General features: G+C 38.3%; 7 protein-coding genes and 1 pseudogene across 7 annotated transcripts; 3 read left to right on the forward strand and 5 right to left on the reverse strand.

Moving 5' to 3' along the window:
- Window positions 1-195: 195 nt before the first annotated feature.
- Window positions 196-3,286, reverse strand: LOC106419550 (thiol protease aleurain-like). The gene is made up of 7 exons (XM_048772189.1): window positions 2,991-3,286; window positions 2,765-2,886; window positions 1,853-1,983; window positions 1,670-1,746; window positions 1,296-1,554; window positions 1,076-1,207; window positions 196-990 (listed from the first exon to the last, which is right to left on the reverse strand). Exons 1-7 carry the CDS (start codon window positions 3,149-3,151, stop codon window positions 838-840), a joined length of 1,035 nt encoding a protein of 344 aa, XP_048628146.1. The 5' UTR covers window positions 3,152-3,286; the 3' UTR covers window positions 196-837.
- Window positions 3,287-3,620: 334 nt separating this feature from the next.
- On the forward strand, window positions 3,621-7,902 carry LOC106419536 (annotated as a pseudogene).
- On the forward strand, window positions 6,873-7,741 carry LOC125591225 (malate synthase, glyoxysomal-like). Its single transcript, XM_048765007.1, has 3 exons — window positions 6,873-6,938; window positions 7,032-7,064; window positions 7,337-7,741. The coding sequence occupies exons 1-3, from the start codon at window positions 6,873-6,875 to the stop codon at window positions 7,739-7,741; spliced, it is 504 nt and encodes a 167-aa protein (XP_048620964.1).
- Window positions 7,903-8,829: 927 nt separating the features above from the next.
- On the forward strand, window positions 8,830-10,514 carry LOC106419582 ((R)-specific enoyl-CoA hydratase). The gene is made up of 4 exons (XM_013860399.3): window positions 8,830-9,423; window positions 9,669-9,943; window positions 10,009-10,124; window positions 10,209-10,514. The coding sequence occupies exons 2-4, from the start codon at window positions 9,677-9,679 to the stop codon at window positions 10,321-10,323; spliced, it is 498 nt and encodes a 165-aa protein (XP_013715853.1). The 5' UTR covers window positions 8,830-9,423; window positions 9,669-9,676; the 3' UTR covers window positions 10,324-10,514.
- Window positions 10,496-13,561, reverse strand: LOC106419581 (putative L-type lectin-domain containing receptor kinase I.11). Its single transcript, XM_013860398.3, has one exon. It carries the CDS (start codon window positions 12,610-12,612, stop codon window positions 10,597-10,599), a length of 2,016 nt encoding a protein of 671 aa, XP_013715852.1. The 5' UTR covers window positions 12,613-13,561; the 3' UTR covers window positions 10,496-10,596.
- A 228-nt stretch (window positions 13,562-13,789) lies between these two features.
- On the reverse strand, window positions 13,790-16,521 carry LOC106419570 (L-type lectin-domain containing receptor kinase I.9-like). The gene is made up of 2 exons (XM_013860384.3): window positions 16,377-16,521; window positions 13,790-16,301 (listed from the first exon to the last, which is right to left on the reverse strand). Exon 2 carries the CDS (start codon window positions 16,283-16,285, stop codon window positions 14,105-14,107), a length of 2,181 nt encoding a protein of 726 aa, XP_013715838.1. The 5' UTR covers window positions 16,286-16,301; window positions 16,377-16,521; the 3' UTR covers window positions 13,790-14,104.
- Window positions 16,522-17,264: 743 nt separating this feature from the next.
- On the reverse strand, window positions 17,265-19,605 carry LOC106419517 (L-type lectin-domain containing receptor kinase I.7-like). The gene has a single exon (XM_013860318.3). The coding sequence runs from the start codon at window positions 19,498-19,500 to the stop codon at window positions 17,494-17,496; it is 2,007 nt and encodes a 668-aa protein (XP_013715772.2). The 5' UTR covers window positions 19,501-19,605; the 3' UTR covers window positions 17,265-17,493.
- Window positions 19,606-20,457: 852 nt separating this feature from the next.
- LOC106419718 (E3 ubiquitin-protein ligase RSL1) lies at window positions 20,458-23,353 on the reverse strand. Its single transcript, XM_013860532.3, has 4 exons — window positions 22,616-23,353; window positions 21,269-22,044; window positions 20,902-21,191; window positions 20,458-20,826 (listed from the first exon to the last, which is right to left on the reverse strand). Exons 1-4 carry the CDS (start codon window positions 23,294-23,296, stop codon window positions 20,642-20,644), a joined length of 1,932 nt encoding a protein of 643 aa, XP_013715986.2. The 5' UTR covers window positions 23,297-23,353; the 3' UTR covers window positions 20,458-20,641.
- Window positions 23,354-23,466: the final 113 nt, after the last annotated feature.

A 23,466-nucleotide genomic window follows, 5' to 3' on the forward strand; every position in this document is an offset into this window, starting at 1 on the left:
CTATGCTGTTTCAATCACAGTTTCACATTCAAATTTTTATTTACAAATCAACAAAGTAGCTAGAACTGATATACACACACACTGATTACATTAGAATTTTTATATATCTCAGAGTAACACAACTTGGTTAGCTCCTGTGTGCAGGGGTAACTGAGAACAGAGGCAATATCCTTCAGAATCACAAACCTTTGTGGCCATGAAAGAGGCGGCTTTTCTCTGTGAAACAAGTACCGATCAAGACTTCCATTAGACATATACTCAGAGACCAGAAGAAGCTCTCCTTTCCTTCTTCAGTTTCCAAGAAGAGGAGCCAAGTTTCTGATTCACTGTTCGGGTCAGTAAAAAGTTTTATTAGCACCAGCCACCAGGAGTTCAAATAATTTAGACCTATATTCATTAATCATTTAGTAAGCTGTATATTGTATTCCAAAGTTGACTTACGAAGATATTTCATTCTAAATAATTTATATTGATATATTTAACATGCACGCATATATATATATTATTAAGTTTCACATATATTTTACCTTTATTCGGTACATATGAACAGACCATATGTTACAACAAGCATAAACACAACAATGTGCACTCCCAAGTCCCAAGTGCCAACTTTCAAGTAATGTCTTAATCAAATAAATATGCAAACGTATCATGCTTTCACATGCTGATCATCTCAGGCCACAATCGGGTATATTGGCATTGTTGTAATACCTGCAAAACAACGAATCAGCAAAAGACAGATCATCTGAGAATCTCTCTCTCTGAATCGTTCTTTTACCGGTTATATCCAAAAGAAGATATATATATGTAGCTTTAACTCATAATGGTTTTATGGTTTCATAAAAATAACTTACCGCACATGTTACTTCCCCTCTCCAACTTGAAGTAACCATTATCGCCCCAATTCTCTCCCCATGAGTTCTTTATAATCCAATAGTCGCGACTTCCATCATTTCCATAACCAACCACCAAAGCATGATGTTGGACGCTCTATTACCACATTTAAAAAAAAAAACTAATTGAACACTTACTATAATACCACAGGTACTTGCAACAGAGTGTAAGAAAGTCTCACTGAAACTTCACAGTCGCTACCAGTGAAGACTCCGCTGATGTAATGCTGGAGTGTGGATGAAACGCCTAATGATACGCTAACTGGCCCGATGGTTCCAACCGCTTTCATCAGTTCAAGTTCATCACGCTGTTGCTATAGTAGTACTAGTCGTCATCATTACAGAGTACTTGAATGTATGTTCTACAAGTGAGTGAAAACCAAATCCGTATAAGATGCTTACCAAAGCGACAGCGACATATCCTGTGACATTTACAACAGAGTCCGAGTTACTTCTGCACAGTCCTTGGACAGCTAGGTAAGGATACTGTGTGGCATTGTTGATTCCTTTGGATTTCATGTAATCAAAGGCTTGGTAAGGATGACCATCAATGCAGCCAGCTGAACCGAAGGATGACGAACAATCTATCAGCTGTTGCTCAGATAATTCTATTCCGGTACCATGTTTAATATGGTAAGCTGACTCAACAGCTCCAGTTGCGCTGCAGTACCAGAACCGACCATATGACAAAACAACCTTGAATTTTTATTATCTTACATCAAGGGATGCTACAAAAATATAGGGAAATATCAGTAGTATCCTAATCATTGGTTTACCTAAATGCCCAAGAACCTTCTAAACATGATCCCTGATTTTTGACCCGGCTAACAACACCATCTTCTCTCCAGTCTTTCTGCAGTCATACATTTTGAAGACAAAAAAAAAATCAATTATAAAAAGGGTATATGTAGCTAAACATGTGTTCTCAAATTTGAAAAACAGGACGGATGGTTCAGTACAGCACTAGGAGCTGAGGTTTGCAAAAGCGCTCTTTTTGTGGGACTGTGGCTGCCCTTTGAAGTGGCAAAGGGGTGTTGCGAAGCACCGATCTTGTTCCTTTGAAACTCTTCTTTGGTCATATCAGCAAATTCTGTTTGGATTTAAAAGACGTTCAGATGGGTCAAAATCCTTATCCATCAAACCACTAAACAAACAAGGATTCTTTAATCACACAAGTATCCTAACCAGTGGCCAAGCTACATGCACTAAGTGAGAGCCATGCATTTGCCCACCATGATTTTTCTTTATCTAATAATAATAACTAATTTGAATATTTTTCGTAATCTAACTGGACAATGAAGTAAATACTCATTTGTCTTTTCAAAAAGTTTTTTTTTGCATTTTAATTTTGATATAAATTCATTCTAATTAGGTTTATTTGTATAATTAGATATTTATATATCTGCAACTTTTTTAAACGTGACTATGCTTATACAACTATTGTATTTCCGGAGATGACACGGATGACAAAATGGAATGCTAACAAATTTTGTCACAAAACATAACTATATATATAACTACATAATACTATGACTAACTAGAAGATTTTTTTTTTTATATTTTCTATAAATATATTATTTATATGCTTATCAATTTTAATAAATTTAAACTTATAAAAATTAATAAAATAAACTTTAAAATTTCGAGTTATTAATTATTAAATAAAAAAAAATAAAAAATATATTTTTTTGAAATACTTTATCCGCAAACCATCTATCTTTGTAGAGTAATAAATAAATAAAAATTAATATGAATATCTCCAAAAAAAAATATCACGTACATAATTCCAATGAGCCTGCTGTAATAAGAATCCATCATTAGACTGGAACTACAGTTTCAGTTTCAGGACAAGAACGATGTGATGAACTTACGATTGACACCGAGTTTGTAAGATAAGTCTTTCTTGTTGGTGGATCTGATCAAATCAAGATTCTCTTTGAACACCGAGAAACGGTGCTTTATCTCCTCCGCATGCTGATACTTTTTCCCATACCTTCAATCACCAAAACGAACCATCAGTTTGTTTTATCAAAGAGACGGAACTAGAACTCAAGGGCGATTGCATTTGCACCAGTGGTAAAGGATGCATGGACTTACTTGTGAGTGAAGCGAGCGAAGGAGAGAAGGTGACTGGATTGGCCTAAGATCTTGACAAAGGCTTCCTCTACCTTCCGGAGACCGTCGGGGATAGGAGTGGACTCATGGGATCCGATGAGAATAACCAGAACCACCAATGATTGGATTGCTCTCACAGACATGCTTCTCTCTTTTGTTCTTACTTTTTTTTTTCCCTCAACACTTCTTCTGCTTTAGTGTTTAGATGGAGCGATTGTGAGAAGTGATCATAACCTGAGATGATATTATATAGTCCCTCAACAAATGCCCTTTCTCAAAAAAAAAAAAAATTTTCTTAAACAACTATTCATCTTTTAAGTTAATGAACGGAAGCCACGTTGAATGAGAAACCCATATTGGGGAACCAATACAGATAGAATCTCTGTTAGACGTGGGAGATCATAAATTCATAATAGTCAACTGAACTTTTTTTGTTTTATAATGATCATTATATAAAATTAAGCTAGATAATTAGCCCAGTAAATGCGACGATTTTACATTGATAATTGAGGTTCATATGTTTTTTTATTTTTGTCACACCGACTACAGAGTCCTTGAGGAGTCGATGTTCCATGTCTTTGATACTAGGCGCATCGATGGGTATCGAAAGCAGAGAAGAAGATGATATGAGGGTGATCGACGTTCTTTACTAAGGTTATAAAGAAAGAGATTTTGTAAAGCAGGCGCATCGACGATCTGAATCCCCATCGAAAAGAAAAAAAGAGAAGAAATGGAAGGTTTGATTCCATTTTTGTACAAAGCCATGGTCATGTATAAAAGAGAAGGAAGCTTTTCGTCAGTTTTTCTCAGCGATCATCATTCTCATCAACTTCCGGTTACTACCGGAGACTTCCTGGCGATTCCTCCGGTATATTTCGAACGTCAGACCTCAGGCGATTTGGGACCGACCGTCTTAGATTGCTTAAAACGACGCCTTCTTCACCATCTCGCTTGCCCACTAGGAACATCACGAAACGTACGTAAGGAGTGTTCTTGAAAATAATATTTACATAAAGAGATACGAATCTTTCTTGACGTGTCCTCTTATCCTAAGGTATATTTCTTATGAATAACTACCCAATGACTTAATAGAGTGATTTTATATTATGATCTTGATTTTTAATTTGATATTATTAGGGACGTTCAAATACGTTCTACCCAGATTTTCCAATTGTTCTGAAGACTCAGAGGTAATATATTTATTGACTATTAGAAATTTTGTTTTAAGTTGTAGACCTTTTATTATCTACATAACAATTCGTGTGTTTCAGGGTTCTGTTCTGATAGCTGGTAGTTCTGTGCATCGCTCTAAGTCTAATCTGAAGACAGCTGCTAAACGTGAAAGATCCCATATCGAAAGTTTAGAGGCAGCTATCTACGAGGGAACTGTTAACAAATATCGACATTCGGATTCGATTAAGAAAGTGAAGACTGAAAATAGTGGCTGAAGAATTATTGGAAACCTGTCTACGATGAAGATAGGCTTTTCTCTTTTATTGTTATAAGTATTTAATTGTTTTAATCTTCGTATTATGCTTGGTTTTTGGGTTCTGTTTAACAATTTTGGAAGTTTGAAGTGTTTTATTTTTTAACATTTTTACGTACTCTAAGCATATGTTGGTCGTTTTTAATATAATCCCTCTTATCATATTTTGTCTGATCGGGTCGATTGGTTGAAGTTATCTAATATATTTGGGCAATATAAAATACCTTAAAAGGAATTATTATTTCTGTAAAGTTTATTTTCCATGGATATAGTCTATAGCTTTGTAAATATGAATATATCCCTTTTATAAAATATCCTATACAAATTGTTATAGCACATACTATATACAAGTACAATAAACAGAAGAGAGCAAATATATTTTGTCCTTTTTAAAATCGAATATAATATTATTGTACGTGCATTTTATTTGATCCTCAGATTCCTCAAATAAAGAATTATTTTTTAATCAATGTGAGTATAAAATTATTTTAAATTTGATATAGTTACTATATGTTAACAGATATGATTTTTTTTTTACTTTCAGGATTCAATTCCGTGCATTTTGATTAAACTTCAAAAAAAATTTAGACTATAATTTCTTATCGTATCAATTAATTATGTTATTTTGGTTTTTATATTAAAACAAATTATGTGTTTTAAAGGGTGGAATCACATTCAATTTCTTTTCTCTTAAATTTTTTATATAATAAAAATAACTATATTTTATTTATTTAAGGTAGTTATAGTATTACTTTTCAAATGTTATTGTTCCACTAAAAAACCAGAAATTCCGGTGTTTTTCACTTTCTCTTCAAATATATATTTATGTCTTACAAAATTATAGTATATAACTTAAAATAATGATACATATGCTTCATCCCGCGCAAAGCGCGGATTACTACCTAGTCTTATATTATATTTGCGGACAAATAAAAAAAAGGAGATCGTGGTTTTGATGTCTTGATAGAGCAGAAAATTAGTTGAAGATATTGATTTTATAACAAAAAAACTCGTTCTATCATAAGGCATGAGATGTAAAGCGAGATTGAGACTTTATTCTTAACTTAATAATTTGGATGTGTATTGAAATTTTTTAATGTACGTACGTTATTACAATCAAATTGACTTTGCACTGCCACATGTTTCACGTTACCAACATAATTTCACGTGGCGAGTTGACCTCACCACCGCTTTGATCATTTCTTCAATTTGCCTAGTTCATTCCAATGACTCTCGAGACTCGATTGCGCCATGATCACATGGTACATATATGGATATACAAAAAAAACTCTTCATTTTAATTTGTGTAGTGAAATATTGAATGGGAAAGTGAGTTATCCTACTATATAAAAGTGACTAAATCTCTCTCTCCTAAACCTTGCCACATAGGCAAAAATATTGAGAACCAATCAATATGCCATGTCATTTTGGACTGGACTTAAAATTTAAAAAAAAAATCAATATGGCATATTGGTCGGAGCCCATTACATATTCTCTTGGTTTTACGTATTGGTCGGAGCCCATTACATATTCTCTCCCTATAAAAGTGTCCACATGGCATATTTTGGGTTCCACAATTTTTTTAATTTTTTTACAACATAAATTGTTGACAAAAACCTAAATAAGCACGATGATGTCATAGTCATCCCGCCCCTACGTTTACCGTTTCAGTTAGCGAAGATAATCAATCCATATATCAGCCTTTAATTCTAACAACTACAACTAAACTTTCATCGATACGTTTCAGAAGCTTCTCAGTTGAATCCTATAAATATACGTCCACATATAACACAATCCCCATCTCTTAGAGCTGCCAGAATCAAGAAGTACTCAGCAGCAGAAGAACACGGTAAAGTTTCCGCTTTCGCCTTTGAATTTCAAGTCGTAACTGATTCTGTAGATCGGATTTCGGCCTGAGAATTTTTTTTATAAGGAGATTTGCTCTGAGCAAATAGATTTGCACTTGATCCTCTCGACATCTATGATATCCTTTTAACTTCGGTTAGATTAGTTTTTTTGATATTTTTCTTTTTTTTGGATTTTTGAGCTATTTAGGATTCTTTGACGAAAATAGACAAAGTATGTAAGAGACATAAGAGATCTGGAACACCCTTACTCCTTGGAGCAACTAAGTGTTCTGTCTGAAGACTCCATCACTCTCGATGACAAGCTTAATCGCGTCCAGTGAGTATTATTAGTCCTCTGTTTAATGATCTCACTGTGTAGTCCCAATGATAGTGAGAAAAAAAAGTTTAATTTTGGATCCAAAAGTGTGAGGCTTTTTTTTGTGTGTACATGATCTTTAATGATTTGTGAGTTTGTGGGTTTTGGTTATGTGATCAATTCACGATAACGTTTACACCGACCATACGGATTATATGGCAACTATATTTGGTATGCGTTTGAGAACTAAGCTTAAAGAATGCTTGCCTCTCCACTATAAGGTCAACTATCCTTTTAAGTAAAAAGACAAGTTTTTTCAATGGTCATTTGTTATATATGTGTGATTGTTTCTGTTTCCTTTTACTTATGTTCAGGTTGATATCAGACTCATGCCGATGAACATTCAGGTAAGGAAGTTAGGAGATGGCTTAAGTCACTTAATTCATTTGTGGTCTCTTTTAAAACCTTAACAACTGTATAGTTTGCAAGAGTATGGATGATATGTCAAGTGAAAAAAAATTAACGAATGTAACGCTCATGGATTTTGCTATACAAATTCATTTGTGCTTTGTTATTGCAGATGCTTCGTGGATTTTATTTGGTTTGGATAATTGCCCATGTGGCCTGTGAATGCATCCATGCAGATTGGAATGTTTTTATTTTATTTTAAACAGTACAGATCAGAGCAGAGGGTCTAAGGCTGAACAGACGTGTGGGGATCGAATACTTAGCAGTGTGGCTAACACGATCAGGATCTGTCCCACGCTATAACCTGATGGAAGATGCGGCTCCAGCTGAGATAAGTCGTGTCCAGAACTGGCAATGGATTAGGTATGAAGTGGAGTTGGACGGAGATGGGCTTGGAGTCAGGGTGAACAAAGAGTTGTTTGAGAGAGTTGTGGAAGAAGAGATGGAAAGAATCGAGAAAGAAGTTGGTAAAGATAAGTTTAAGAAAGGAATGTATAAGGACAACTGCAAGAAGTTTACAAAGCAATGTACTGCAAGTGAGCTTGATGATTTTCTTACACTTGCTGTTTATGATCATATTGTAGCTCACTACCCAAACAATGTGTCAAGGCCCTGAGAGAAGAAAAGAAGATGCTGGGAGAGAGAGTTTGAGATATGAGTGTTGTACTTTTGTCTTCTATGTTTGTTTCTCATTTGCTTTTTTTCTATATGTCTGTATATTGGATGAACTTGATGTTTTTATCTCCAATATGAAATAAATGTTTCTATAACATCGCTTATAATGTGTAAGGGGCTATATAGCATTGTTTATTTTGATATTAAACAATCTATAGAGTTCAAAATATATAAAATACAATTGGCTGTTTGTTATTTCTTTTTCTATTTTTGATCTTCTGATTCTTTGGAGCTGCTAGGTTTTTATTATAACCGTGAAAAATATATGAATGATAAATGTAAAAACTTTGCAAGTTAATTGCCTGATTATTGAAGTGTTGTCCTGACTCTTGAGAAAGAATATCGTAGAAAGATGACTGTTGATGACATACACAACATAATATTTTGCAGGAGAAGAATAACTGATCTGAATAAGCAACAAAAAAACAATAACACTATATATATATATATATATGAATACATTAATCGTAGCTCAAAATGTACACAAATTAACCAGTAACATACACACGTTATCTTTCAATTGCAAGCATAATGAACTGCTGTAATACACCAAACACAGATCTCCGCGCTTGCGCGGAGTTGACGATTCCTAGTTTGAGTAATCTGAGACTGAAATAGAGGATCATAAAATATGATTAATTACTAGCTTCATTTTGTTCATTTGAGTGGAAAAAGCCGAGACCAAGGAATTTTAAGTCCCTTCTCGCTGCTATTTATTACACCTCTCAAATTAATCAAACGTCTTCACCTTGCTAAATGCATCACTCATATAGTATAGTCATATCCCCACTCGTCTTACACCACATGGTTTAAATAATGTGTTTTCAAGATCCTCTTGCGACGGAGTTTGGATTGACTCCCAGACACCAAAATTTGGCTAAGCTGCAATGATATAAATGGAACACACAAAATTTAACAAAACTTACCTCCTTTAAACAAAGTATTTTAAGGTAAAAGATAGTACGTATTCGATCGAACTAGAGATATATTTTAAGGTAGTAAATTTTTAAAGCATCTAAACACACATTGGAGTTCTATACACACATATACATATGTAATTGTGGGGTTCATATTGCAAACATTATGGTAAATAATTACATTTTCGCCAAAAAGTCAACTGTAGTAAATTATAAATCCGTAGTATTTATAACTTGCCTCTCTCATTTTATACTTCTTAAAATTGTTATAAAATTACATACAAAATAAATGAGCAAACCCCTTTTTTTTTAAAACACCAAGTTTTTCTGAGGAGGATTCCCGATTTGTGATGTTTTTCTCCTACGTTAACGAACGGCTATTACAATGGGGACGGTACGTTGATTTTAGTATATCACAACTTCGTAGTTTTTGATGAAAAAGAAGCCATAACTTAAATCAGCTAGCTGTATATGTAATACAAATTGACTTAAACGAATATATTTCATTCTAAATCATTTATATCGATTGATTTAGCATATGCATGCATATATTATTAAGATTGTCATATACAATTTTTTTTTATTGGGTACGATACCGTTCATATGTACCCAATAAAGAAATTAAAAATTTCTTTATTGCCAAAAAAAAAAATAATAATAATAATTCTTTATTGCCTACTGTGTAATAAACTGCAAGACAAGTAAGGTACGATTAAACTTGCAGAAGAAGTTTGCGTCTTTTCTCTTACACGAGTTGTTTCTTGCGTTATAAATTTTTTTGAGAATTTTGATTGTAAGATTGGGAGAATATTTTAGCAAACTCTGTACCTTTTGACTTTCAACGGCGGTGCCTATAATCTGTTCGACAAAATGTCTCAACGAGTAACAGGTTTCCAGCGAAGAAGAGGAAGTAATAATAATACATAAAATTTGTTTTCTCTGGTTGTTCAGGTGTAACAATGCTCGCGAAGACATTTGTTCCGAGACAACTCCTTGTGTCGAGGTGTTTCTCATCTGTTACTTCGAAGACACTCAAGGTGGGAGATGTTTTGAGAGAAGCAAGAGTGTTTTCAAGTGAAGATGTTAAGAGCTATGCTGAGGTGAGCCATGATTGGAACCCACTTCATTTTGATCAAGAATCTGCCCGTAAAGCTGGATTCGAGAGTTGTCTTGTCCATGGAATGCTTGTGTCTTCCATGTTTCCGCGTATCATCTCTGCCCATTTCGTAAGTTCTCTAGCTTTAGTTTGCTTTTAACCATCTTTTTACATGTCCTTTCGGTCTTGTTGCAGCCTGGAGCAGTGTATGTATCTCAAACTCTGCATTTTCGATCACCAGTTTACATAGGAGATGATATTCTCGGAATTGTACAAGCTACAACTTTAAGACAAACCAAGAATAAGTACATGTAAGCTCATTTATTAAAACTTATTCAAAAAGTTGAGTTCTGTTGTTCTACTATCATAACTAGATCTTCATTTCGCTTTGTTAGTGTCAAATTCTCAACCAAATGCATCAAGAATCACAGTGAACTTGTACTTCTTGATGGTGAAGCTACTGCAATCTTACCAAACCTCGAGGTGCTACAACCATGTCATTCGGAATGATAAACTGATCCGACATGTAAGTTTCTGTGTGTTTACCATGTTCTTGTTCTGTTTTGTTCTTTCATTTCTGCTGTCTTTGAAGAGTCTGGAATTTGTGAGATTTTTGTTGTAAGTTATATTACTAATGAATTCAATTGCTACTATATAACCTTCTATATTGTTTCAATCACAGTTTCACATTCAAATCTTTATTAGAAAAATCATGAAAGTTGCTAAAACTGATATACACACACTGATTACATTGTATTTGTCTGAAAAAAGTAAGAAAATTTTTCACCTTCCATCTCCGTATGTGATTGTGTGGGTAACAAACATGGAGTTATGAGGCGAAGGAAGAGAGTCTGATGGTGCTAAAGAGCTTCTTGAAGTGAAAGCCGCTTCCAGCAATACTGGAATATAAACTCCAATCCCTGGAGAATCTGGTGAGAAGATGGGCAGTGGCAGATTCTGGCTTATGTATTGCACCACCTGTTCCATGTTTGGTCTTGATTCCGCCGAAACATTTGTGCAGAGCAACCCAAGTCTCAGAACCATATCAACTTCCGCTTCTGAGTATTCACCTCCCATTCTAGTATCTACAGCATCCAGCAGAGAATCACTTCTCCAGCAATCACAAACCCATTTGACCAAATGCCTTTTCTCAGCTGGAACCTTGGTATCTAGTGGTCTCCTTCCACAGGATACTTCAAGCATGAAAGCACCAAATGCATAAACATCTGTTCTTGTGGAAGTTCCCATTGTTGTTAGCTCAGGTGCCATGTAACCCACTGTTCCTATAACAGCCGTTGCGGGCAAGCTATCTCCGTAATCTTCAAACCTAGCCATTCCAAAATCTCCTAACCGTCCATTGAAACCAGAATCCAACAAGACGTTAGAAGCTTTTATATCTCTGTGTAACACAACTTGGTTAGCTCCTGTGTGCAGGTAGCTCAGAGCAGATGCAATATCCTTCAAAATCACAAACCTCTGTGGCCATGAGAGAGGAGGTTTTTCTCTGTGAAACAAGTACCGATCAAGACTCCCATTAGACATGTACTCAGAGACAAGAAGAAGCTCTCCTTTCCTTCTGCAATATCCAAGAAGAGGAACCAAGTTTCTGTGCTTTAAACTTCCCATAGTCACTACTTCAGCTACAAACTGTTTCATCCCTTGCTTCGCGTCATGGCACACTCTCTTCACCGCTATATCTCCAATGTGAGGTAGATTCCCTCTGTAGACTTCTCCAAAACCGCCTTTCCCTAAACGATGCTCAAAACCTCTTGTTGCTTTGTATAGAGATTTATATGAAAACCGGTGTGGGCCATAGTCTTTCTCCCATGCTTCTCTAACTTCTGCATACTTCTTCCTCCTGTATAAGTGAACTCCTCCAAGAACAGCCAACACTATGAGTGATAGTAACACAAACAAAACAACAAGCAGTGGAGATGTTTGCTTCTGTTTGGCTCTTGGATGAGGAATCTGAGGAAGTTTTAACAAGTCCAGTCTCTGCAACAGCTCTCTCCTTCTGCTGAAACTCCATCCTAAGATGTATTGGTAACTAACCAATGACCCTGTTGCTGCAGAGAATCCAAAGAACAGTTTGTGATCCGGGAAGATTTCAGTAAGATTGATGGATCTTGCCAAGAGAGGATGGTTTGGCTTCTGGATTCTTAGAGGAGCCACTGTGACATTGAGTAAAGATCTTTCATAATCCACCCATACCTGTAAAGGCTCTTCACTTAAGATTTGAAGGCTTTGATTCTTCCCTTTGGTGTTTGAATAGTAAGAAGCTGAAGCAGACTCTATAGACCTGAGGCTGTTGATGTCTATACCGACATGATTCTTGTTTATATCATCAAACTCTGCGCTTTTAGCAGTATCAAGCTCAATAGCTAGAAGCTGATAAGATGGAGATCCGTTTGTTGAGATGTTGGAGAGTCCCAAGTACTGTGTTGGATCTGCATGTGTGAAATCCAAGGAGGAAGATACGACAAAGGCGATTCCATGGCCGCCTTCAGCTCCTGGTTTAGGCACAAGTGCGCACACAAAGTGAGTTGAGAATGAGAAGTTCTTCTCAGATGAGTCAAATGGATGCTTGAAGAAGGCATGACCCATTTGCTGTGATGAGGCGTTGGTCAGCTGCAGCAATCCATCTGGAGAGAGGATTTTTGCAGATCCATCTAGATGAAGATCAGCTTGAGCTTGGGGAAAGCCGTTGTAGATGAAACCTGCTCCTTGTTTACGACCTAACAAGCAAATCAGGTGATTAAAGAAGATCAGCAAGATCAGATGCAGTCCTTGAGTAGCCATTGCTAATGAATTAAAGAGACATATGATTTGGTTTATATGTTTCAATTTTAGATTAATTCTTCAAGACATGCATTCAAGGCCAATTATCTTTAGGAAATGCATTTCATATGGGCATTTTCTGAGTTGAAATTTACCAAATGAAATGGAACCATGACAGTTACCTTCAACCTTTATTTTATGTCATGTTGTTCATATAATAATTGTATGGTCTTCTCTCTGGTTCTAACAATGTCTAACTCAAAAGACATTAGACACATGGCTTGGAGAATGAAGACAATCTATCATATTAAAAGTATAATGATCCCAAAAAAAGTATTATGATCATGCCGACCAAACCAAAGCTTGGTATTATGAAAAGAGAGGTTATATATAGGAAATTAAGTCCATTATTCTCTGCAAAATAACTATTACATTGGTGTTAACAAACTAATAAAACATTTATCATCTGCCACTTTAAATCAGACTTATCACCTTTCTTGTTTAAATGTTTGTTTATTCCTCATAGTTTGTACTGGTTGATCTTGGTTTTGTATATCATTTTCTTTAGATTTGTTGGATGATACAAATGTCTTTTTGCACATGATATATCCTAACTGAAAGACTATTAAAATCCATGTACAAGTTGTAATAATAGCTTCAGAATAGTATTGTAAATGGATGTTATCAGAAGAAGAATACTTATTTCACACATTAGTCACGTTTAAACGGATGTGTGACTAGTTAAGTCCAAGTCAATAATGGCAAATTAAGAGATGTATGTATCTTGAAATGATCCAAGTCAATGACGGCAAAAAGATAATATTATGTTTTAAGATCTGGAAATCTTTCATTGAAATAATATAACCCCTAAGGTTAACAAATAAAGCATATCATAATTAAGCAAAGGCTTACCAATATTATAACATTAAATGACCCCAAGTTGAAACTATGCAGTGCTGCATATGGTGTACCCAGAAACAGGTTTGTTTGTTTGTTTGTGTATTGGGATCAAATAGTTTAGTTAAGGATTAAACATCAATTTATATTTACAACCATCATTTCTAATATAAACTACAGAAACGACCGACATACAACTTCTCACATGTATGAATGTCAGGGATCTATTATCACCGATTTGGCATCTCTCCTAGGTGTGTTATGCTATAGTCACAGCACATGTGCTTAACACGTTCTCAAATACATGCAAATTCTAAGCATTTAGAAGTTTTCCAATAACCATACATTTTTTTTCTAAAACAACCATTTACAAAGGTACAAACTGATTAGTCTTCGGATTCATTACTACAACATAGCACACATAAACCAAAACAGCTTTCTACAACATAGCCTGAGGAGAAATCTCATCTCATTGCTTGGTAACAGAGAGAGCAAACATGTATACGGTAAACATTTACAAATGAAGAAACTGATTATATTGGGACAAGTGAGACAGATTATTAAAAAACAATCTTGAGACTAAGATCTGTTTGCTGATATGAATGTACATCAGAGATTACCTCTGACTGCTGATGCTGGAAAGATTGGACTCGAGATCTTCTGCAGAAGATGTGACAGTAGTTTTGACAGCAGATGAGAGAGTCTGAGTCTTAGGCTTCTCTAGTTCTGAAACTATGTGAAGAGAGTTCTTCGTCTCTACCGTCTGTCCCCATGGCAGATCTGTTCCCTGATAAGCGTAAGGTGAGTGGTTGGCCGAAGAAGAAGCTGACCAACTCCATGAAGCGGATGAGACTACAAGAGAAGCTGCATCAACCAGAACCGGAGCAAATGTACCAATCCCCAAAGTATACGGTGAAAAATCAGGCAAAGGCATGTTTTCATTTAGGTACAAGACCACTTGCTCCATCGTTGGTCTGGACTCCGGCACTATATTTGAACATAGCAAACCGAGTTTCATAACCATCTCCACTTCCTCTGGTGAGAACTCATCTCCCAGCCTCGGGTCGATAGCATTAAGCAGAGAATCCTTCTTCCAGCACTCACACACCCATTTGATCATATGCCGTTTCTCAACTTCCAACTGTGGTTCCACCGGTCTCCTCCCACATGTTACTTCAAGCATGAAAACACCAAAGGCGTAAACATCAGTTCCAGTGGAAGCTCCCATTGTGATTAACTCAGGCGCCATGTAACCAACAGTTCCCACTGCAGCCGTTGTGGCTGCACTCCCTCCGTGTTCATGAAACCTAGCCATCCCAAAATCCCCTAACCTACCGTTGAACTCTTCGTCCAACATTATGTTTGAAGCTTTGATATCTCGGTGCAGAACAACTTGGTCAGCACCTGTGTGCAAGTACCAGAGAGCAGACGCTATTCCCTTAACAACCACAAGCCTTTCTTTCCAAGAAAGAATCCGTTTCGCCTCATCAAACAAATGCTCGTCAAGACTACCGTTAGGCATGTACTCAGAGACCAAAAGAAGCTCCCGTTTTCTCCTGCAATAACCGAAAAGCGGAACAAGATTCCTGTGTTTCAGACACCTCATGCTGACAACCTCAGCCACAAACTGCTTCACACCTTCATCACCATTGTGGGAAACTCTCTTCACTGCTATCTCTCTCCCTTGAGGAAGTTTTCCTCTATAGACTTCACCAAAACCTCCTTTCCCAAGAAACTCATCCTTACTAAACCCTTTTGTTGCTTTGTACAATGACTTGTAAGAGAACCTATGCGCATCAAACTCCTTCTCCCACGTTTCAGAAACTTCTGAAAACTTCTTCCTCCTGTGGAAATAAACTCCCGCAAGAACAGCCAACACCGCAACACCCAGACAAACAATCATGATTATAATCCACTGAGGAAGCTTCTTAGGATGAGATGTAGGATGAGGAACTTGAGGAAGTTTCGAGATGTCAAGTTTCTCCAATGATCCTCCTCCGCTTGTGGTGAAACTCCACCAAAGAATATAGTGATCACACACTGAGTTCCCTGTTGCAGCTGAGAATCCAACAAAGAGTTTCGATCTATTAGGAAAAATATCTGAAAGGTTGATTGGATGTGACAACAGAGGCCGGCTTGGCTTCTCCACTTCAAGAGGTGCCAACGAGACATTAAGCATAGAGCCTTCGTAATCCACCCAAACCTGTATAGGGTTTCCAGACAAGAGGTTTAAGCTTACGTTTCCTCCTTTGGAATAGTAAGACGCTGGAGCCACTTCGATAGATATAGGATCGTTGACATCGATACCAACGTGACCGCCACGGACTTTGATATCATTAAACTCCGGGTTCCAAATAGTGTCGAGCTCGACAGCAAGAGCGGGAGATCTTGACGCGTTGAAAGCCCCCAAGTATCTTGTTGACTCTGCGTAAGAAAAATCCAGAGAAGGAGATATTAAAAAGGTGAGACCGTGCCCGGGTTCAACGCCTGGCTTAGCCACCAGAGCACAGACGAAATGAGTTGAGAAGGAAGTGATCAACTGAATTGGTTTCTTGTGGAAAGCTCGGCCCATTTGATAATCTGAAGTGTTTGTCAGCTGCAGTAATCCACTGGGGAGAAGTACCTTTGCGGAAGCGTCTAGGTAGAGGTTTTCTTGGGAGGTGAAGTTTTCATAGACAAACCTTGTCTCTTGTTGACTTGATGGAGAGATGAGATGAAGAGAAGTGATTATCAGGATCTGAAGCAACACACGAGCCATTGAAGATGATGAAACAGAGAGTCTGGATCTGATATGCATCTCATAACCTTGCAAGCTGAAGAAAAAGTGAACAAAAAAGGATGTGAGGTTCTCTTTAATATTGTTTATTTATTTTAACCAAAGGAATCACCATTTTTTTGGCTTTACAAACTGTCCTCCATTAACACGATGATATTAAATTAATCTATAAATAAAGCTTTAACGTGGTTTCCAAAAATTCTATTTGAGACAATAATATTTTTAACGTACAACCTCAATCTGAATAGACAACGCAACGTCTACATGGGGTACCATGGAACAAAATAATATAATGCGTGTAACAAACATATGAAATGAATTAGTATATGTGTCGGAATAGATCGTGCACCAACCTTCATTGGATTTGTCTGCTACTTCTATAGTCTTCTACTTGAAGCTATCTTCTAAGGAAGCAGACAAATAAAACATCATATTTTAAACATGCACTTGACCTTTCAGACGCCGAATAAAAAAAGAGCCAATGTTATTGTAATGATATTTCAATTCAATTATGAGCCAGACCGAAGGTAAGAAGCCTAGGAATGCGTGGAATAATTATGACAACTAGGAATGTTCTTCAAATGATGGTTATCACAACTAATAGAAAATAGACACTAGAGTTAGGTCCTACCTTGCCAACCTAATCTTTACTATTTCCTAATTTAGCCCTGTAGGTAGGTGCAAGAGAATACATCCTCGTATGAATGACCATCTATCTTATGTTCTGAAGTTGTTGGTCAGCAAGTTTCTTGTTGACTTGACTGGTGAATCAGGAGAAGAAAGGAGATCACCATTCACCGTCCATATCAGATCCAATCCTTGAGCCATTGCTAATACAACAGAGTTTTTGCTATTCTTAGAAATTTTTTTTGTCTCTGTGTTAGTGGTATGGTGGTAAATAACTATCCTCTCCATTTGCAAAACAAGGTCTGATCATTACTTCACAAGAAGAACCAAAGCTTTTGCACAACAATTATAGACACAAACATCCGACATTAAATGTCATAACAAGATTATGTATCAGCTTTCTCATTCTAAAACAAACAATTGGTTCACTCATTCCCAAGTACTGAACAAATAGTGATGAAAGTATCTCATACAAAGTTCATGATTTAAAGATCAATGATGTTTGACTGGCTTTAGATGTGTAACTGGCTCATCATGCCTTGAATTAAGAGACTGGCAACAACTTTCTTTACAAATATTTTAGCAAAGTAATCGCAAAACTTTCATCGTCCGCTCCCATAGACCACCGAGTGAGTAACAAACATAGAGTTGTTGGAGGAGGACGACAGTGAAGGTGAAGGTATCGTTAGCCTTGCTGGCGAAAGCGCCATTGGAGTTAGAACACCAATCCCTGGAGAATGTGGCCAAAACTCCGGCAAAGCCATGTTTCCATTCACATATTGCACAACCTGTTCCATGGTAGGCCTTGCGTCCGGGACAAGGTTAGCACATAGCAAACCGAGTTTCAGAACCCTCTCCACTTCCTGAGATGAGAACTCTATCAACCTCGGATCTTTAGCATCAACCAAACAAGACTTTCTCCAACAATCACAAACCCAAGTGACCAGAAACCGTTTCTCAGCAGACAAGGTAGACTCCACAGGCCGTCTCCCGCAAGCTACTTCAAGCAAGAAAACACCAAACGCATACACATCAGTTCCAGTGGAAGGTCCCATCGTTATAAGCTCAGGCGCCATGTAACCAACAGTTCCCACCGCAGCCGTCGTGGTCGGATCAGCCCCTCTGTCGTATAGCCTCGACATACCGAAATCTCCCAGCCTTCCGTTGAACTCCGCGTCCAGCATAACGTTAGCAGCTTTGATATCTCTGTGTATAACAACTTGGTCAGCTTCCGTGTGTAAGTAACTAAGCGCCGAGGCAATGTCCTTGACAATCGCCAGTCTTCTCCACCAGGGGATAGAGGTTATACTATGATCAAACAAGTAATGGTCAAGACTACCGTTTGGCATGTACTCAGAGACTAACAGTAACTCGCGTTTCCTTCTACAATACCCGAGAAGTGGAACCAAGCTCCGGTGTTTTAAACTCTTCATGCAAACAATCTCAGCGACAAACTGCTTCATACCTTCCTCGCCTTCGTGTGATACTCTCTTCACAGCCACTTCTCTGCTCTTAGAGAGTGTTCCTCTATAGACTTCGCCGAAACCTCCTCTCCCAAGAAACTCATTCTTACTAAAACCTTTTGTTGCTTTGTATAGAGACTTGTACGAGTACCTGAGAGGACCATACTCCTTCTCCCATTCCTCTCTCACTTCCGCGTACAAGTTCCTCCTATACATATAACCTCCAACAAGAAGCCCCAAAACTAAGCAAGCTATTAAACTAATCAGAGCATCAAGCACCAGAGGAGATGACTCATGTTTATTACTAGGATGATCAACTTTGGGAAGCTTTGAGAAGTCAATGTTCTGCAACGTCCCCATGGTTTTGCTTAAACTCCACCCGAGTACGTACTGGTAGCTCATGATCGATCCGGTTGCACCTGAAAACCCGAAGAACATTCTTCTACCTTGCACAATCTCTGTAAGATTGATGGAAGCTGCCGACAAAAGAGGCCGGCTCGGCTTCTCCGTTTTAAGAGGTGCTAATGTAACGTTGAGCATGGTTCCTTGGTAGTCAACCCAAACCTGAATAGGATCTCCACTCAAGAGCTTTATCTCTATGCTCCTACCTTCCTTGTCTGAAAAATAAGAAGCGTTGGCTGATAGTTTAGACACAGCGCTATTCACATCAATCCCGACATGGTTATCACTGATGTCTTTCAACTCCGGAGCTAGAGCTGTATCTAGCTCTACCGCCAACACGCGCACGGCGGTAGATTCGTTTGAAGATGCATTGAAGATACCAAAGTACCGAGTCGGCTCGGCGTGGCTGAAATCTGTGGATTGAGAGACGACGAAAGCCATGCCGTGTCCGCTGGGATAACCAGCAGGGAGCAGTGCACAGACGAAATGTGTGGAGAAGGATACTGGTTCGGATGAGTTGTAATCGATCGGCTGCTGGAGAAAAGCGTGACCCATCTGGCGAAGAGTATCGTTTGTGAGTTGCAGGGCACCATTGTGTGGGAGGATTCTTGCACCCCCGTCGAGGTGGAGATTGTTACCTGCCTGGTCGAAGCCGTTGTAGACAAACGGTGGCTCTTGTTGAAACGATGGGCAAAGATAATATATCATCAAGAACATTCGTAGAACCAATCGTGAAGTTATCATTGGTAATGAAACAGAGAGGGTTATCGTTTTGCTTTTTTTTTGTTTTTTTAATTATTGGCTTTTCTCTGTTCTAGTGGTTAATAATAAGGATCTCTTACTCTCTCTGGCTGTATAGTGTAGACCCATTGAATATGACATGAAAGTCAACTTAAGAGTTAAGACTGCTTCGGAATCTATATGGTATACGTATATTATTACGTTAGTAAAAGACTTTTGAACAGATGTCTTAGTCAAGACAGCAAAATTAATTCCGAGAAGAAAAGTAGAGGTGTAGAGGAAGTGTGACTAGATGGGTCTTTTGTATTAATGCGAGAGGAAGAGGTCAAAAGACTGATCACTCAAAGAAGATAAAGATGACGGTGAAGAATGCAAAAAACAAAATTTCCTCAAAAGTTAAAAGCCGATTTGGAAGTAACTTCAAAGTCAAACTTTCAAGTTGACTAATTACGTTTCTAAAGATATTTTGCCTTATGAATTGAGGGGAGAGAAATTTACTGACATTTAGGTGATGCAGAGTAATATGAGGTGGATTATTTTCTTAATATATAGATATGCACAAGATATGTTATTATTTAAGTCAAGGTCAATTTCATTGAATATTTCAATTCCACTGTTAGCAATCAAGAACATCATGTCCACACACACTTATTGGTAGTTTATAGAAAACCGAACCTGAACCAAAAACCGTAAACAAAAACAGGCGACAACTCAAAATAAAACGTGTGGGTCGCCAACGGACAACACAAATTGTCATCATGATGTTGATTCACATATGACTAGAATGCGAGTTATGGAATCAACGGATTCTCCAATGTGGAGTTTAGACATGACTTCACATATCAATCTGACTTTATGAACTATTGTAGTCAATCATGATCCATCGTTGAGATTTGAGTGTCTAAAGTTGATTAAAACTGTTTTTTTTATCACCTTGCTCGAGTGTGTCACTCAAACTCATTAGTGGAAGCAAGTAGAATAGATAGATACGTTACTACAAGTTCTGAATCAACCAAACTCAAACGGAACAAGTCACGGAAACATGAACCTCAAAACAAAGAGGTTAAAGACAGAAACAAAGAGTTTGGTCCTGGAAAAGTAAAATGCGAAAAGAGAACAACAAGCTTGGTTCCAGACAGAAACCTCAGTCGTAGTCAGGATGGAAAGGGTTGGAGTAATCGTCGTATTCATAGCCGTCCGAGTCATAAAATGTAGCGTACTTGCCATACTTTCCAAAGTATGGGCAGTCCTCACTTGCAAACTCCTCACCCGGGCGGAGCATGTCGTGGAGAGCTTTATACTCCAGCATCCGACGGGAATGGGGCACACCTACATGATTTTTCAACAGATTGTGATTTTGAGTAATAGAATTTACTTAAGAGAGATTTAGAATGGGCACATTACCATGTGGCAGTTCGGAGTAAGGATCAAAGGGATCTTTAGCATCATTCATATTCTGCCCAAAACCAAAGGGGAAGTCACCAAAGCCGTAATCAAAATCTTCATCATCTTCATAGTCGTCATAATCTTCATTATCATCTTCATAGTCTTCTTCATCATCATAATCATAGTAGCCACGCGCTGGACCTTGACGCGTGAAGTATGCTTCCTCCAAGGTCGGGCAGTTTTTAGCACAAGTCCTTGTCTCCTTGTTCCTTTCTCCTCCACAGTTGTAGCAAAACACATAACCACACCTAACGACAAATACCAAATGGATATAACATTAGTGTGGTTAAAGAAGAAACGCATCAAGAAGTAGATAAAGAGATACCTGCAAGTTATGTGATTGCACCCTTGTGTAAGTCCAATCACGTGTTGGCACTTGTCACATTGCCCCCACGTTTTGTTATTTGCCATAGAGTTCAGCTTCACATCATCAGCTGGAGGATTAGGATGCTGATTCTTGTATTCAGTGCACGACACCTTCCCATGCCACGGGACCTTACAGTCCACACAGAAGAGTCCACGACACTCAACGCATCTCCTGACTCCAGATTCAGGGTAGACAGAGAGCAAGCTCTTGGCGGATTCAGTTATCTTGGCTTTGGACATCAAAGCCGAACACCTCGGGTAAGGGCAGTAGACTCTCTCCGCGACAGGTATCGCGTTATCTTTAACCCTTTGCTTCCACATTTCACTCAGTTTGGGAGTCAGAAGCTTGCGACACGCGTCCATAGCCATCTCAGAGTTGCAGCCATCGTGAGGACAGTTTGGAACCGTTCCGTGAAGCAGCTTCACCTCTACGTGTTGCTTCGAGCAGTGGAAGCAAAAGCGGTGAGGGCATTTACCGACGGAGAACATGCGCTCGATATCGGTTTCGTTGTAGCAGATGAGACATTCTTCTTTCCAAGCTACTTTTGCTCGGCGAGCAACACCACGAGGGTTGGATTTAGAAGCTATCGATTCCCTGGCGAGTTTATAAGCAAATTTGACTTCGTTTCCAGGTACCAGAACAGGGTTAGTAAACGTGAACTGTTGCCTGATCCGTGAAAGATCATCCATCAGCATTGAAATCTTTTTTTGATTAGGCACCCAGTTCCCCCTGACCTGCATTGCAATAAATAAAAAACATTTTTTATGAAACATAGGACAGAGAAAAGCTGGATAAAGAATCATAACAATAGCAAACACACAAGCATAGGACTTTAGAACTCAGAGACTACAGTTTAATGGCTAGTGAAGGTTCTTTATATCTCAAAGCAAAGAGAAATAACAATGGCTTAAAAAAAAATCATCAGGATATATAATTAAAGAGTAGTCATTGCAACTCTTTCTTCAAATTATTATAATGCAACTTGTTACTATTATTTTTCTCTATGTCATAACAGTTACCAGATGAAACCCCCCAACAGAGAAACAAACACACTTAGCTACATTTTTTTTTATTACAGAAGAGAGGAAACTTGGACTCGGCAAGAGCAACAAAAAAGAACACATCTTTCTAGACGGATTCAGCAAAAAGAGCAAGTGAGAGTGAACTAATCACAGTCTACAGTCTAATAGCTAGTGAAGGTTCTTTTTTATTTCAAGAACATACCTTTCTATACAGATTCAACAACACAAAGAGCAAGTGAGAGTGAAGCGTAACGATGAAGAACAGGGAAAGTCAGAAACTTACGTATTGGAAAATGGGATACGAGTCGCAGAACATAACAACATGTTTGATCCCAAGCTTCGATGCTTCGGTTAGCCCACGTGTCAACGCCTTAATCTCCGCTCCCCGAGGGTTCGTGTCACGACCAATCAGTTCCCCCTTTAACTCAAACAACAAACCATCCCTCTGGTCGCAAATCGCAACCCCAAATCCAGCCGCCACGTCAGCCATCTTCCCTTTCCCATTCCCCTTCCCAGCCACACTCTCTTCACTCACCAAACCCTTAAAGTAAAGTCTGTACAACACATCTCCGCTAAACTTTCCCGTAACGGCATTAACCGTCGAACCACCCTCGCCGACTGATTTCGCCGAACTAACAACCGACGGCGAAGGCTTCTTAGGAACATACACGTACTCATTTCGAAAGTTGCCGACTTTAGCGTTAGGGTTTCGGTAACCTCCCCGTACTCCAGCGGCGGCTGCTTCGTCGGCTTTCCCTTTGCCTCCGGAGTTTCTTCGACGCGCGTTCTTCGAACCTCCTTTAGGCGCCGAACTGTTCCGGCCGTTTTCCGCGGCGGTAGCGGGAGCAGACGTTTGCACACTCGGTTGCTGTTGGGGAGTACGAGATCGGGAAGAGAGAGAGGCTAAAACCTCCTCCGTCTGCAACCGGCGAGCGTTGTCGGAATCAGTGTCAGGACGTTCCATGACTTTTGCCTAGGTTTATGTCGTGTTAGGGACGAGTGAGTGTTTTCTTCGCTCTACATAGGCATTTTCAAAATATATACTACAAGAGAGCGCAAGTTAGTCACGCACGTGTGTGTGGACCGTCAAACTATATACGTTTCAAAATACATACTACAGTGGCTTATCCAAAA

Source organism: Brassica napus, chromosome A3, assembly GCF_020379485.1.
Source record: "Brassica napus cultivar Da-Ae chromosome A3, Da-Ae, whole genome shotgun sequence".
In the NCBI taxonomy this organism is placed as follows: Eukaryota; Viridiplantae; Streptophyta; class Magnoliopsida; order Brassicales; family Brassicaceae; genus Brassica; species Brassica napus.